The sequence below is a fragment of the Sciurus carolinensis genome, chromosome 17 (assembly GCF_902686445.1).
Source record: "Sciurus carolinensis chromosome 17, mSciCar1.2, whole genome shotgun sequence".
Taxonomy (NCBI): domain Eukaryota; kingdom Metazoa; phylum Chordata; class Mammalia; order Rodentia; family Sciuridae; genus Sciurus; species Sciurus carolinensis.
In genome coordinates this window covers 31,385,119-31,402,060 of record NC_062229.1, presented here as the reverse complement: position 1 = coordinate 31,402,060, position 16,942 = coordinate 31,385,119, and the positions used below count along the sequence as shown (strand labels likewise).

Here is a 16,942-nt window from a genome sequence, read left to right as displayed (position 1 = left end):
TAATTATGTAATAAAAAATAAAACAAATTTTGTGCTGGTCATACACATGCTTTTTGCTGGGGCCCAGAAAACAAATAATCCCAGCCCTCTCTGTTGTGGGGTCACTTGCAGACCTTTAGAAAGGTCACGCCCAGCCTTTTAAAAACACTTTTTTGATTAAAAACTTCTTGCAAGTTTCAGTTAAAAAAAAAAAATAATAACCTACTGACTCACTAGTGTAGAGTGAGAGAGTCCTTTCTAGGTCCCCAAATTTCACAAGGAGACACATGCCACCTTTCTTGCCAGTGCCGCCAAGGTCAGGAAGGACTGCTGGTCTGACTTGACTTAGAGCAGAAGGAATGGGAAGCATTAAAGGCTTTTCCACCTGGGTGATGTTGGAAAAGGATGCTGCACCCACACTCACCAAACCCCTTTAGAGCTAGAAGTACTTATGTTCCCACAGAGAGCCTCTTTCTTGCAAATTCACCTACCCTGTTGATTGCTTGTTTACATTCACTATCGAACCAGCCAAAGTTCAAAATAACTCTTGATCATTGACTAATGTTCATTTAAACCAAAAAAAAAGAACTAGCTACTCGAAGAGAATACCTCTTGATTTCATGGTTTTTTTTTTTTTTTTTTTGGTAATTTCTCCACTCTTCAGTGATTAGGGATATTTCTTGTGTTTTGTTTTGCATCAAATATTAAACAGAGTTTGACCTTCCGGGACAGAAAATTAACTAGTTACCATTGGACACCAAAAATGCCACCAGTAGACTAAAATACTTCAGATTATTTCTGGAATGAGGCAAGGCCCAAAGAAATAAGTACTCCGAACTGTGAGGTTAGCCGAAGATACCCAGGTTTTATTAACACTCTACGACTTCTTAATTACAAGACTGGAGTCAGCTACTATAAAGATATCTAAATAGATTTTCTGGTGAATCCAGAGCCTGTGGTTTGAAGTATAACTTTCAGAGACAGAGACCCCAAGGGGCAAAAATATCACATTTTCTCAATATTATACCACAGTGGGGCAGGTACTGTATTTTGGACCAGTTTTATTTGTTTCCTTGTCTTAAGGCTAACTTCGGGTTGAATTTTGCTGGTAGATCTATGGTTTATCTTCACATGTATGAAAATGTCAATCACACACACACAAAAAAAAAAAAAAAAGGAAAAGAAACTGGATTCCACAAAGGTCTAAAATGCACTTAAATGCCACAGTAAATTTCAGAAATTTCAGGCAAAATGTGTAGTCAGAGTAACTTTTAATTAAACACTCATTCTTATGTAATCTGTGTTACTAATAACAGTAGCCATATTACATATGACAGTCAAAATGCTGGGCATTTCACTGCCTTTATAACAGTGATAGCAACCTTTCACAGAAAGTGTTATTGTTCAAACTTTGACCAAGAACATGCCAGAGTTGATGTTCAGACCCCAGATTTTTCTGGTGCCAAAGCCTTACAGTAGTCAGTCACATCATGGCAGTTGAGTATGGTAAAACTTGCCTTGTGAATTGCTTATTACTGTTGCTCTTAATAAAATTACATGATGTACTTGACCAGGCATATAAATGTTTGCTTTCACTTATACCCACATTAACAAAGTATAATACAATAATAAGAGAATTGACTTGTCTCTCATGTAGAAATAATAATTGCAATTTTTGTTTTCCCTTCAGCCACCAGCTAAATACCTCCTTCCAGAGGTGACGGTGCTTGACTATGGAAAGAAATGTGTGGTCATTGATTTAGATGAAACCTTGGTGCACAGTTCATTTAAGGTAAATCAATATAAAAAATCTTTTGTGGTCTTTGTGATTTGGACCCAGTTGCATTGGAAAGGAAAAAAAATAAAGAGAATGGAAGCTCGTGGTTGTTAGTGTATGACTTTATTCTTCCTCCAGAAATCCCAACAGCTGCTCACTAACCCAGGTAAACATTAGCTAAAGTAGTTGAATATTAACATCAGTCGGGAAAAGAAAGCACTGGGTTGCCAGTACCACCGAGGCCTCGTTGTACTTACAAGGTTGGAGTTTTCCAACACTAACCCCTGCGGGAATTCTTCAAGGTGGCACAAGCAGTCCACGCATTGTGCCCCAGGATTCTAGACTTGTCAAGGTAACCGGAGTGCTGTGTGTTGTATTGGGAGGGGCGTGGGAGACACTGTGGCAAACAGTCAGGCACCCTGCTGTCCTGGAAATGTTCCCAGATCCATTTTTGAAAGATATCCAACTCTGAAGAAGCCTTCTGAAGTTAACAGCCTCTAAACAAATTCAGCCATTTATTTCTGATTATTTCCATGGCAAGAGGTTCCTGGGATTTTGAGGGTAAACTACATGAGCACCCACCCTCACGCCTTTCCTCATGAAGGATGTAGCACTGCAGTGATATCAAAGTGGGCTGCAGAAAGTCTTGTCACCTTCCCCACTCCATCTCCCCACCAGCCAAACAGCAAAAATGACAGGTCACCCAAAGGACCTCCGTTGCAGGATAGCAGTGACAACCCCATTAAGAAATGAGACACCCAGCTGGGTCTGGTGGTGCACGCCTATAATCTCAGCAACTTGGGAGGCTGAGGCAGGAAGATTGAAAGTTCAAGGCCAGCCTCAGCAACTTAGTGAGGCCCCAAGCAAGACCCTGTCTCAAAATAAAAAGGGTTGGGGATGTGGCTCAATGGCTGAGTGTCCCTGGGTTCAACCCCTTATACCAAAAAAAAAAAAAAAAAAGAAAGAAATGAGATAATTAACCATTTTTTTGAAATGGAATAAATTGTTTATAAAGAGGCAAATGATGAGAAAAAAAAAAAAAACGGAAAGAAGAAATTGGTGTGCTGGGAAGAAACAGCAGGTCTTTAAGATTCTGGTCCTGTTTGCCTTGGGGTTATTTCTGGCGGTGGAACCGCTCTGTTGCTGGCCAGTGCTACTCCATTCCTCCTCTTGCCCCCAGCCTGGGACTCCCCCCAACTTTGCCGAGAGACACGAAAGGCGCCGTGGGCTGCACATCTCACGTGAGCCATTGCTGGTCCTGGCAGGTTGTATGGCGAGCAGAGGAGCCATCAAATTTGCCTGAATACCTTCCTGCCAGAAACATCCTTCCTTCTGCTGTTTCTCATGTGACAGGACAAGGCCAGGAGGTTGACTTTGAATTCTTCAGAGAGTGGAGGAAGGAGCACACTGGCTTCTAGCGGGGAGAAATGGCCTCCTTCTGGCCAGTGAGACACGCAGGGACCTCCTCATTCCTCAGCACCCCGAGGGCTGGGGCCACAGTGGCCTTGTGCCCCAGCTTAGCTCTGAACAGCATTGGAAGTATTTTCTCCCCTGTGGGCATGTTGTTCAGGACTGTTTTTCAGTCCCTCTGGGGGAAAGCCCTTCAGAGCAGGGGTCAGTGACTGTGACAGCATACAGAGCATCTTCCCAGGCAGCTCTGAGAGTGTGGGTAACACTGACCAGGCTGCCCAAGGTTCCTGAAGGTTCCTGGCTCCAGAGGCAGAGCCTCCAGGGCTCGCTCAGGGGGCCTTGATACCACCAGCTGCAGTAGCATTTCCTCCTTTCTTCCTCCCCTGGCCTGCTTTCATGTGCAAGCAGAACGTTCTTTAGCATAAGGTTTTTAATGTTCTGGGAAGATCAGAACCTTTTAAGAATCTGAAAGCTGTGAGCCCCCCGCTAGAAAATAGACAACTGTATGAGACACAGATTCATGGACCCCAGATAACAGCCCTGGCTTTAGAATGGCTCTTTACACCAGTGCTCGAGGGATTAAGGACAGTGCGGGTGGCAGTTGGGCATGGTTTTCCTCATTTCATGTGCTCTGTGGAATAGGCTTTCACAATCCAGTGCCTTGTGAGAGTTTCTTCTTTGTTTTTTCAGTATAATTCTGTACTTCAGTTGTGAAATTATAAAATACTGAGCTCATCCTTGGCCTTGTAATCCTGGGGGTAAACTGATCTTGGCAGCAGCACTCTTAACAACTGCGTGCTTAGTAATGGTGCGACTCACCTAGCATTTTTCACCTTTTTTTTTTTCAATTTACTTGTCAAAGGAAATGCTTGCGTGTACAATGACGGACTTAAAGGCAGACCCCCAGTTCAGGCTCTAACAAGAGGCTTCAGACCCTGCACCCCATACACCTTCCCCTTCCCTCTCTGTCTCCTCTTGTCCCAAGAGTTTGTAGGCTGTGGATTCTGTTGGCCTCTTCATTTACGTGGTTTTCTACCTAATTTGCAGAATTCCATTTAGAACTGTGTATAAGTTCATCTTTGAGAATGGAATGACTGAAGAGTTGTATTTGATTTTTAAGTGTCATTAATATTGTCCAAGAGTTATATTAAATATCGAGAAGTTTGTGGATATGCTGGGTATTGTGTTCCTTAGAACAACTGAGGGAGGGCTGCCCTCCCTTCTGCCCGCAGAGCAGGAGACTGTGCCAGACCACCAGGCAGGGCCTGAGATCACTGATTCTCAGGGTTGGAAGGAGCCTCAGGGGCCGTAGGCATTCATCAGCTCTGTCACTGTACCTGTGGAAGAGAGGACACACTGAAGTCCAGAGAGGGGAAGAACATGCGCAAGGTTGTGGTTTGTGTCCTCTGACTTCACCCCGCATGTCCTTGGCCTTGTTGTGGGTCTGCGTGCTGAGCATCTCCTGTCTAGCCATCCCACACTTGTGGGTCCAAAGTCCAAGTTTCCCTGGTGGCACTGGCTACTGGCTGTCGGGTTCTCATCTCCTCCCCCTAGTGGCCATCAGTGGTCCCCTCATCCTGGCAGGGCTGTGGGCAAGGGCTGGAGTTTCTGAGGAACCCCATTCTCTTGCCAGGCTGTGCCCCCCTTTGTGGTTGAGGCCAGGCAGGTGACCAAGAGGTTGGACCAGGATGCTGGAAACGTCACGACATTCAGAACAGAAAAGAATGTGCTTTCCTGCTTGTGCTTATTTCAAGGAACCAAGGCATGCTTCAACATCCTTCTCCTGAACTGTTTTTTCCAATTATCAAAACGTTGGTCCAGGCAAGCTTTTTTCTTGCTAAAATTTCCAATTTTATCTTGTTCTTTCAGATGTATTAATTATAGTCTCTTTTCTCTCTAGCCTATTAGTAATGCTGATTTTATTGTTCCGGTTGAAATCGATGGAACTATACATCAGGTAAGAAAATCAAAGCTAAATTTGACGTTCAGTGAGCATGTTTTTTTAGAGTTACGTTCCCTGTGAACTGTATTTCTTAATTCCTATTTCAGTGATAATTTTATTCAATATAAAACAGACTTTGAATAATAAATACAATGATTTTTCTGCTTTTCTTCCCTACTTACTTGAATTTGTTTATACTGATTTTATAAGGAAAACTGTATCTGTTCATAAATATTAGATGTGCTTGCAAGTTCAAATAGTTCTTTGATTTGATGCAGACTTTCAGAAGTTTCCATCTCCCCCACTGGCCTAGCTTGATGGTCTAATTAACTTCCTCATGTAATTGCTTTTGGCTACTCTCCTAGCAGGCAACAGGAAAATGCCACAAGGTACTCACTTACAGTGAATTCTTGGTGAAAGGTGTCCTTTTCCAATACCAGCTGCTCCAAACTGATCTTGTTGTGCATTCTCCAGTGGATCTTTAGCAAATACCCAACCCTAAGGAACAAGGGAGAAGGGTGTGAGTTTTTGAATCAGCAGGCTGCTATGAATAAAGATGCCATAGTTGGTTGTCATACGTCATCTTCATTCTTTGTAATTTTTTTTTCCTTATCTGCATGAAGCTCTTCCGGAAATAGTTTCATTTATGAACATATTGGAAACCTTGCAGGAAAACTAGCCTTGAAGGTTGAAGCGGGTAGCTTTTGTCAGGTTTTCCACAGGGATGATCTGACCATCTTCCTTGCCAGCTACAGGGTCTTAAAGGGAGAGTTTCTGGCCTCGTATTGCAGGAAGGAAAATCTCTCTTGGTACCTGGGCCACAACAGGATGTCTTTCCTTTAACAATGTCAGTATTCTCTGGCTCTTGAGTGCAGGCATTAAAACTGTAGTGGCTTTGGAAACCAGCTGGCCCAACCACCTCATTGCCCAGATGGGGAAATTGAGGCTCAGCCGGGGAGAAGGTTGGCTCAAGGTCATATGCAATGGGAAGAACTAAAATGAGAATTCCAGTCTCTGTCTCCTGGCCCAGGACTCTTTCCTGATTCTCAGGTTCCCCTCCACTCCCCACCTACTCCTTGCTTTCTGGCCTGTTCTCCAGGAGATCCTGCCAGGAAACAATCCTTGGGAAGGGTGGCTAGGGACTGTCTCTACACTTCATGCTTGTAAAAGTCACCACGGGGCCAACACTGCAAGCACCTGGGCATTTAACATTTGCAAAAAATCAACTGAATGAACTCAGCATCTGAGAAGCAATTAAGACTAATGCATCTTGGCTGGTGTCTCAGAGTGCTCGTGATGAGACAAAGGAGAGCTGCCAATGGCATGCAAGCCTTAGGAGAGGAATTAATCCTTCACACCATGTGACTGTGAGCATGCCTGCCCCGCAGGAGCCACCCCTAGCCTCCCTCCTGTCCACGCTTTGATTTGCTTGGCATTAGACACTCCAGGGTCCCTGGGCTGGGGTCAGAAACTCTGCTGAGGGAGGAAGCCACAGGTGCCAAGAGCAGGAGGACCAAGGCCCTGGCGAAGGCCGTGGCCTCGTTCAAGTAATCCAGGATAGGCTGTGCAGGTCCCAATGGGCCTATTCTTGGTTACTTGCACGGGGACGCGAGCCTGGACGCCGGCATCCAGGCCCAGGACCCTCCTCTCTGCCAGAGGCACCAACGCCAGAGTTCCCACATCAGTCCTTTGCATGTAACACCGCTTGCTTTTCAAGCAGTACTCCCAAGGACACAGGACCACAGGCTGCAGTCTGTCGCTGGCACTGGTACCAAGGAATCTCATGGGCACTGTGGGGCATGGATGCCTACAGCCTCAGCCCTGCCCTCAACTCCCATCCCAGCCTCCCAGCTTCTCAGAGCCATGTTGATGCCCTATGTCTAGGCCACCCTGTTCCTCTGTGCCCTGCTACTACCCTGAGCCACAGACCCATGCCCACCCTACTGTTAGTCATGAGTTTCCCACCAAGTCCTGGTCCTCCCGAGGTCCCTGTATCTGGCATGTTGGAAGTTACTTGGTTCCAGGTAGAATTCCTCTGCCAGCATTGTGTCCTTCCATGGAATACAGAGCCCCCGTCTCACCTCTGCTACATCTGCAGTTTATCTACCCTGCTCCATCTGCCATTTAAGGCCTTAGCGGTGCTGTGACCTGCCTCTCAACTCCATCTTCAGCCACCTCCTCCCCACCTCCCTGTCTTCTCTCGCAGCCTCCGCTGGGCTGGGCGTCTGGCACCGCAGGTATTTCAAGTCTCAGGCTCATACTTTCCTTTCCCTGGAAACTTGCTTCTTCTCATTCTTCAGTCCTGGTGAACACATTTTCATCCTTCAGGGCCCAGGCTGAATGTTGCCTTCTGGGATTCCCTCCCCTGAACAGGCAGCTAACTCTTTAATTTGTCCCCCTACTGTGACTTTCATGATGCCTTGTTTTCTTTTATACTTTTGCATGCGTCTGCTGTAGACTGTGAGCCTTTCGAGGGCAAGGCCTGTGTTTGATTCATCTTTGTAACCACATCGAGCTGAGCTGCAGCTAGGTAAATAGGTTGAATTGAATTTTTAAGAGTGTGATTGATTTAGTGAAGTGGCTAATTTCAAATGGAATTTATTCAGGTTTTACTTGGTTCCTCCCTCCTCCCATTTCCTCTGTCCTCTCACCAGCTTGGCCTTCTCTCCCATCTCCCAATTTCCTCTGATTTCTTCAGGCTTCCTAGTCAGGAGCTCATGTGTGAGCTGAAGCCTGGCTGCCTTGCAGCCCCGCCCAGCCTGCCTGGCCAAAAGGGTGCACAGAAACCAGCCATTCTAGAAGAGGCTACTCTTGACACAGAGACCCCTCAAGGTTGCTTTTTTCTGAGTCCCAGGAAGCTGGTTTCACATCTCCTGAAATGTCTTTCTATACCATGCCCAAGTAGAATAAGCCTATGGTTTCAAATAGGCAGCCCCCACACTGACAAGGGAGGCCCTTCTTGCAGCTTTGCTGGGCCTGTGCTTTAACCCCAGACCTTCTAGTGAGGGAGGGGTTCCATTCAGAGTAGAGGTGGCAGCTGGAGCAATCCTAGACTGCTGTGCATCTCCAAAAGGACAGCACCCGGACCATGGCCTTTATCCACAGAGGGCCTAACCCACAACAGGTGCCAGGACACACATGTAAAATGAATGAGTGGTTTCACACAGACATGGCACCTGCTCTCCACTCGCTGGCTCTGAAGATCCCCAAGCTCCTCCTTCCACAGCCAGCTTCCCTTTCCCGCTTAGAAGGGTCGTCTACGGTGAACCTGGATGTGGAATCCCACCGGGGGAGTGTCCCACCTGATGACCTAGTCTGGGTCTCTGCAGGCCACACATAGACCTAGTGATGGGAAGCAGGGACCTTTGGGGCAGTTCTTCCTACAGTGGGCATTTGGGCCCAGGCATCCCAAGAGCTGCCAGGACTGACCAGCTTGCTGTTTCCTGCCGTTGCAGGTGTACGTGCTGAAGCGGCCTCACGTGGACGAGTTCCTCCAGAGGATGGGGCAGCTCTTTGAGTGCGTGCTCTTTACTGCCAGCTTGGCCAAGGTGCGTCCTATTCCTCACCCGACTCCCAGCCCAGCTTTCTGCCCGCCTCCCCCACCTCTAACCCTGATCTGTCGCAAGCCTTTGTTAAGGTGGGGAAAGCTGTTTTTATGGTGACAGGTTCCCATCCAGATGGGACAGACACGGGCCATGTGCACACTGCCAGTCTGAAAGGCTTCTGGTTACCATGGTGACAGAGAGCACTTAGAGCAAATGCTCCATGAAGTTGCTGTACACAGTCGCCTGAAGCTGCTTGTCCACAGACGAGGATATCGCAAATGCCCAGTGTGGCCGCGAATGGATGGCTGCCTGCCTCAAGCACATTGGCACCCTCTCCTCCACCGACTGGCATCCAAATGTTGGAGAACCTGCACCTTGTGTTTAGCTTACACGGGCTCAGGGGAGGGACAAATGAGAGAGACATGTAGAGAGTCACCCACAGACATGGGCTGGTGAAAGTTCCGGCTCTGCCCTAAGTTGCTCTGTGATCTCAGGTAAGTCACTTCACTTTTGGCACCTTGGTTTCTTCCCCTCTGAGTGGGGATAATTGCATCTGCCTCGTGGGGTGGATTAGATGAAACAGCCTGTATAAAGGGCTTAGCAAGGCACCTGACATGCTGGGCAAGTGCTCTTCAAGCACTTGGCTAGTTTCACGTACTGTGCTGGTCATTGTCACAGGGTGGTGCTCCTGATGGTCAGTCTTGAGCATCCTAAGTGTTAATGGTGATAAAAACCATTCCAACATATTTTGATCTTACAACTTAGGTTGAATCTCTGACCCATCATCCACCCTGCCTCTGGCCAAGTGGCTTTCTTTGTCCTCTTCCACTACTTAGGGAAGCAAATAGTTCCCAAGCACCCTGGTAGGGTTTAGTTTCCCCCTTCACAGGTGCAACAGGTGCTGTGTGTGTCTAGGGCAAGCAGGGTGAGCCCTTGCTCCACCTCCAAGATCCTAGTCATGACCATCTCCTAAACCCTGGCTCTAAGGAAGCCAGGGCCATCCACTTAGTGGCACCACCAACGTCTTCTTGGGTACCTCGGGGACTCTGAGGGCCCCCAGAGATGATGTTGTGGGACCTAGGTTAGCCATCTGCCTCAGGGAAACACACGCAGCACCTGCTTCCAATGACCAGCCTCCGGAGGGCTCCCTGCACCCTGGGGCCCACACTCCTCCTCTGCATGCTGGAGCCTCTGACTCCAGGGTCCTGGGCATGTTGCTCTGCCACCTGAGCATTCCTGGCTGAGTCCCTCTCTCTCTGTGCTGAGCAAAGTGAGAGAGAGCCCTTCCTGCACAGCATCCTGCCAGTCTCATCCCTGCACAGAGCCTGAACCTCTGGAGGGGAATCCAAAACGTGGCCCTTACTTCTGCGTACCAGGAAGAGAGTGAGGCCTCGGGGAAAGCAAAGTCTTCCCCAGCGGGTAATCGTCCAGATGAGTGGTAGCAAGACTTAATTGCATCTGTAGCTTCCATGGCTCTTCTGACAGTGCTCTGGGATGCTGAGGAACCTGAAGTAATAATCAAAGAAATAACAAACAGGAAGATTGCACCGGTGCACTGGACCGGGAGTTGTTGTGTTTTTTTGTTTTTTTTTTTCCTTTGGCAAAATTGAAAACCTTTCCTTGGCATTGTCCCCAGTATTTGCTTCAACATCCTTGTTGGGCTTCTCTTCCGGGCCCTCCATCTGTCTCTCCCGTCCTTCTGTCACTGCTACTCCAGCCTGGCTGAGCAGAATCAGCTCCGAAGAGCAGCCTTCCAACCCCTTTCCTCCCTGATGTCCAGGTTCTCCTGTGGTGGTCATTGCTTCCGCTCTGGGCTCCGGGCTCAGCTCAGCTCCCTGCCAGCAGCATTTTGCCCATCCCCCAAAGCCTCAGAAACCCCCCGCTGACTGTCGGAGCCCTCTAGGACCTGCATCCTTGTCACACAACCCTTCATTCCCCCAACACAAATTTCCTTGGTACTTACTGTGTGCCAAACACAGTACTAGGCACTGTGGACACAGCAGAGAACCAGAGAGACACAGTCCCTGCCCCCTTGCGGCCTGCATTCTTCACAGTCATCTCTCAGGCCTACAGTCCCCAGATTCAGTCACTTCCCTGAAAGATGAGTGCCACCACCACCAGTGGCAATGATTATGAAGCAGTTAACCACCTTTTCGCATCCAGAGCCAACCCCCAGTAGCCCACCCACATGACCCTTGTTTGACTTCACTGAAACAACGCTCCAGACTCTCACCCCACTCGGTTAGTAGGAGAGCTTGCCTCCCTCAGGACACCTTGGAGAGGAAAGGACTTGCCCATGGACTCAGATGCCACCCATCTCTGTCCCTCTCAACAGCTGCAGGTGGCTCCCAGCATCCCTGGCAGAGTCACAAGTCCCCAGCAATGCCTGGCTGTGCCCTCACTTTGGCTTGGTGCTGAGGCCTGTCCTCATATCAGGCTTGAAGACATGGACCTCATTCCAGGTGCAGAGGTAGACAGGGGAGAGTGTTAAGGAGGGGGCTCATGTGATGGGAAGTATGTTTTCCATTGGTCAGTCCAACAGTTTGAGATGAATGGGCTAGGAAGGGAGGCCCAGCTGGAAAAAACCTCCCAGGCCAGAGAGTAGAGGCCTGGCCTGGGGTGGTAGCAGTAAAACTAGAGAGATGCAGGTGGAGTCAGGATAATTTGGAGATAAAACTGACAAGGTATTCTGATGGACTAGATGTAAGAAATGGAAGAATCCAGTGCTGTCTTAATACATGGAGAGGAAAATAACCAGGATCCTAAAGCACTTCCAGCTATTAAATCCTCTTTTTAAAAAATAGTCTAGGCATTGCTGCAGTAGGCCTGGTGTCTGGCTCTTCTGGGCAGCCAGCCTTCATTCTTGACACCTTCTTTCCAGTATGCAGACCCTGTGGCTGACCTCTTGGACCGCTGGGGTGTGTTCCGGGCCCGGCTCTTCAGGGAGTCCTGTGTTTTCCATCGTGGGAACTATGTGAAGGACCTGAGTCGCCTGGGTCGGGAGCTGAGCAAAGTGATCATCGTGGACAATTCTCCTGCCTCCTACATCTTCCATCCTGAGAATGCAGTAAGTTGCCCGAGAGACGAGATGTCAGGGCTGCATCTGAGCTGTCGTGGCTGGCGAGCACCCCTCGTGAACACCCCCACCAGAAGGTCTTGGAGCCTTTCCTTGGTGAAATCCCAGCTCGGCCTCTTAGCAGTTGCGGGCCATTGGCCAAGTCATCTCACCTCACTGAGCCTCGGTACATCATCTGTCAAGTGGGGATTCTGGGAATGCTGATCTCGTAGAGTTGATGGGGGCCTCGTGGGCAGTAGGTGAAAATCAACTAGAGCAGGGCTTGCCCTGGTAAGGGCTCCACCCCGCTCTTTCTCCTTAGCTGGGTGGTTGAGGAGAGTTGTCTGCCATTAACCTCACGGAACTGGCTGCCGCCCAGCACTTTATGACCCCTGCAGACTCAGCAGGCTGGGTGACCCCTGCAGCAGAAGTATATCTTAAACAAGAATGAATAAAACACTTTAATAAGGTCTTCAGATAACACTGTCTGTCGGCTTACACTGCAGAATGATGTCTGAGAAGCACCCATGGGAACATTGTCTACATAAATCCCGGGAGCATGGCAGCTCCCAGCGCCTCCTCAGCAGAGGACGGTGCCCTTCCTTTGCCCGCTCAGCACTCTTCCAGGGGAAGAGAAGTCAGCCACTGCTGACCCCTCAGCAGTGCCTGCGACACCAGACCCTCTGCTCAGGCAGTTCCCCTGGGGACGCCTCCTCCCACACACATGCCTCTCAGCTCATCCCAGCTTACAGAGGTCCCTTCCTTGAGTCCAGAAGTCTAACTTCACTTAGTAACAAACAAACAAAATTCAAACTAGATTCAGTTAACTGGTGTGGCATTGTCATTTAATACTTACTCAAAATGCATTACATTTAAGTATAATACTTTAACAAGTAAATCAAATTCAACATAATGCATTTGGTAATATGTCCCTAATAGATAAGGATTACTTTTTTTTTCTTTTTTGAGGTACCGGGTTTGGAACTCAGGGGTACTCCAGCACTGAGCTGCATCCCCAGCTCTTTATTGTTGTATTTTGAGACAGGGTCTTGCTAAGTTGCCCAGGCTGGGCTTAAACTTGTGATCCAACATGGCAACTTCTTACATTATCTACTGTCCATACTGTATTCATATTGTCCCCATCATCACAAAATGTTCTCTTTCATCTGAATTGTTTGAATCAGGATCCAGAAAAGGTTCATGCATTGCATTGGTTGATTCTGTTGTAATTTGAACACTTCTTTCCTTTCTTGGTCTTCTATGCCATTGGTTGGTTGAAGGTTTGATTATTTGTGTTACAGAAATTTCCTGCATTCTGAGTCTGCTTATTTGTTTGGTAATGTTCAGTATGTTTTCCCAGCTGCCCTATACCCTTTAAACAGGGAGATAGACCTCTGTCTGCTACTTGGTTAGATTCAGGTTCATTTTCTTTTCTCTTTCTCTCTCCTTTTTTTTTTTTTTTCCCCACAGACACATCATAGGTGGTATTGCACACTTCCTTTGAAATCAAACCAGGAGGCTTATAATGTCAGATTGCCCCTAAAGATTTAAAGTTGGTCATTGGGTTCATCCATTATAAAGTTCCCCATTAACTTTTCACCTTATAATCATAGCAGTTGTTGCCTACATCCACTGTTCCATTCAGAATTGCAAAATGATGATTTCTAAATCTTATCATTCCTTCTGCCTTTTTTGGCTAGACTTCTTCTAAGAAAAATAAAATAAAATAGAACTTGCCCCCTTTGTCTTCTTGCTTTCCCTAAAATACAATTTGAATATCTGAATAGGGAAAGCAGGATAAAAGTCTTGGTTCTTTTTCTTTAATTTTGCAGTTTCAGGCTAATGAGTCTATGTGTGTGTGTGCATGAGTCGTGTGTGTTTTAGAGTAATGGGCTCTAACAATCTCCAGAAGTAGCCAGTGAGTTTTAGCGTTATATGCGCTCATAGATATTTTTATTGTTTCAATCCAACCCATTTCTTATTCTTTTGGATGCTCACATTTTCACCTTTGACCGGTGGAGACTCCTCCAAATATTTGATAGCCTCCTTGCTTTCTGATGTTCCAGGCCTAAGGCTAGGTGTGCAGCTCCATAGTAGATTGTGTACTTGGCATTCACAGACCCTGGGTTCCATCCCCAGCACAAAAAGAAAAGAGGAAGAGACATTCCAGGCTGTTCTTGAACATTTCTTGGTTCAGCCCTGAAATCAGCCAGTTTTCTGTGAAGCGTGTTCCCGTTGGTGAAAATGGTGTTTACAGACCACAACTGGGATGGCTTGTCCTTTACTTCTAACCATATTACAAATCAGAGCTTAAAAAAAGAACCAAAATACTTATTTTTAGAAAGAAAATAAATTATAAATTCATATTGGTTTTTCAAATTCAACATTAAGATAACAGAACTTTTATTTTACATCTTCGTTTTTGTATTTGAATCTCTCTCTTGCTGAAATGCTTGGTTTCTAAGGACATTGACATAATTACATATTTGATTTTTTTCTATACTATACATTTAAGTCAGAATAGCATTTCTGATATTAATTACTGGTAGTAAAAATTAAATGCAGCTTAGAGGCTTTTGGAGAGATGGACAGTCAGACACTGTGTTTGAAATCACTGGGGTGTAGCTCAGTGGTTAGGGCACTTGCCTAGCATGTACAAGGCCCTGTGTTTGATCCCCAGCACTGGGGAAAAAAAAGAAAATCACTTGAAATAATTGTGTGATCATGTCACCAGCTTTATATAACTTAGGTTCATTTGTTAATTGCCTTTTTCCTAATGGTTTGATTTTCTTTCAATTATGTAACACATTTACATGATTCCATCATCAAAACTATCCATGAAGATCTAGAGACACTTCCATCTAGAGAAGTCTTTGCCCATGTCTGCCCTCTTCCATTCTCTCCCTTCCCCCAGGAGTGCTCATTTTTCTATTCATTCTTTTATTGTTTATTTTTCTAAATTACATGAATTTTTTATGTTTCTAAACTGTCTTTAGATTTGTAAAAGGGCCAGAATGTTTCTTATAAACCTTTTTGGTTTTCTCAAATTTCTTTTTAAATCTTTGTCTCTGTACCCCTGGCCGACACCCACCATCCCTCTCCCTACTTCTCAGCCTAAAAGTAAGGAAAATCCTGTCTTTGCAGAAATGTCAAGGCATTCTGAAATCTTATGCTTCCACTTTTGCCGGGCCACTGCTAGGCATGAGGGAGGGAAATGCCCCCATCTGCCATGCAGCACGGCGCAGCCCTTGTGCCTAGATGGCGCCTCCTGGTGTCAGGAGTTGGCGCATCACCTCTGGCTCTGTGCTCCCAGGCGCAAGGAGCTGACTTTGTGGGGTATAAAGAACTTTTTGAAACTCTCAAGTAGCAAGCCTAGTGCTTTGGCTGCCTCTGCTGTGGCAGGAAAATTAAACAGGCAAATGCACACACCCTCCGTCCACTCTGGCTCCCTGAGTGATCCTGAACCACGGAGCTCTGTACTGACCTTGGTTAGAACAGGGGAACAAACAGAATGATGGTCATGAAGTTGTTGGTGATGGTTTATAGGTACTAGTCCTCTTTATCAAAGAACATGATAAAAGTCTGGGGACCCAGGCAGGCTGGGAGTAAAGCCCCAGGCCCTGGGTACAGTTGTGCTGCCTGTGCCACCTCCTGTCTTCCAGGTGCCTGTGCAGTCCTGGTTCGATGACATGACAGACACGGAGCTGCTGGACCTCATCCCCTTCTTCGAGGGCCTGAGCCGCGAGGACGACGTGTACAGCATGCTGCAGAGGCTCTGCAATAGGTAGCCCTGGCCTCGGCCCACCTCCTGCCTGTGCACTCTGGAACCTCTGGCCTCAGGGGACCTGCCTGGCCCCAACTCCCAGGAGCTGAAAGTGAGGAGACTCCATGCTCCGGGCCACAGGGTGAATGTGGCCATGCCTACCTGTTTTGTTTTTTAAGAACAGAAACAACTATTTTAAAAAGAACTCTTTTAACAAATTTCATAAAGCGACATGCATTTTACTGGATTTGCTTTTCTTAAAACATACCAAAAAGAAAAAAAAAATGGGGGGATAAAAAGCTTGATATCTATCAGACTTCCTTTCAACTCTCCTTCCCTCTAAACAGACAACCTATCCCCATCTGTCCCAGCTCAGAGCAGCTGACCCAACTCAGAATCTCTTTCCTACAGGATGAAGTGCCTTTTTGAATGTTATTTTAAGCTGAGAGTTAATTTTTCTACACAACATATTTCCAGACATCTTTTAGCCTTTTATTGTCTTAGATACTCTAAGAAGATGAACATGACAATTTTCTAGAACCTGGTAGTGTGTGTATGATGGGGTGGGGGGGAGAGGGAGGGGAGAGAGTCATTGGAGCCTGTTTCCCAACAGGTGTGACTTTGCTCTGACAACCCGTGGCATGCTGCAGGGTCAGGCTCCCATGGACAGGAGTTTTTTGTGACTCTGTCATTGTCTCCACTCATTTCTGACCCAGTTTGGAATGTATCTGCAATTGTGTGGCTCAACATTTTAGGAAACCATATTCTTTTATAGTATGATTTCTGATGATGACAGATTTTGTCCTGAGATCACATTTCCCCTTGAAAAGTGACATCACGTCACTTCTGCTTTCACACTACTGCCATACTTTCTGTGTGTTTTGGTTGTTCTCTTGTTATTGATTTTGGTAGAACAGTTACAAGGAACCCTAAAACCCTTGGATACAAAAAAAAAAAAACCTGTTTATTGAATTTTAATTCCTTTCCTTTCCAAAAGCTGGATACACATGGAGCTGTTTGGGAATTTTCTTTGCTGCTACCGTGCTGCCACCAAATGGAATTGACCAGCGGCTGTTACACTGTTCTTTGCCACTGTGCCTATGCTCAGAACATGCTCACTGCTAAGCTGCAAACTCGGACAGGGTCAAAAACAGGCGCCCCACCCCCTGGCAGACTGCACCAACTTTCTCCCTTCCCTGGCCCTGCCGCCAGGAAGCAGAAGTGTACAGAGGCAGGAGGGCCAGAGCCTCACACAGCTATAACATTCACTTTGAACTGCAGTCACATCAGGTCCTGTGATAAGCTGACTGTTCTCACTGGAGAACCCGTGGCCTCAACCAGCCACCAGGCTGATGTGGCCCGAGTCCATCTCTTGGTCTCCTTGGAAGCACAGCTATTTTGAGCCAAGGGTGGGGAAGCCTGTCTAGATGTGAGACCCGCTCCAAACCAGGGAGAAGAAGGACTCCTTCTC

General features: G+C 46.9%; 1 protein-coding gene across 2 annotated transcripts in view; it reads left to right on the top strand.

Annotated features, from left to right (window-relative positions):
• Ctdspl (CTD small phosphatase like) overlaps nucleotides 1-16,500 on the top strand; it is a 107,367-nt gene extending 90,867 nt beyond the window's left edge. For both annotated transcript variants that reach the window (XM_047531008.1, XM_047531007.1), the window contains 5 exons: nucleotides 1,670-1,771; nucleotides 5,067-5,123; nucleotides 8,564-8,656; nucleotides 11,535-11,720; nucleotides 15,371-16,500. In XM_047531008.1, the coding sequence (XP_047386964.1) occupies nucleotides 1,670-1,771; nucleotides 5,067-5,123; nucleotides 8,564-8,656; nucleotides 11,535-11,720; nucleotides 15,371-15,496 (564 nt within the window). In that variant the 3' untranslated portion in view covers nucleotides 15,497-16,500. The remainder of the gene's footprint in view (nucleotides 1-1,669; nucleotides 1,772-5,066; nucleotides 5,124-8,563; nucleotides 8,657-11,534; nucleotides 11,721-15,370) is intronic.
• The last annotated feature ends 442 nt before the right edge of the window (nucleotides 16,501-16,942 follow it).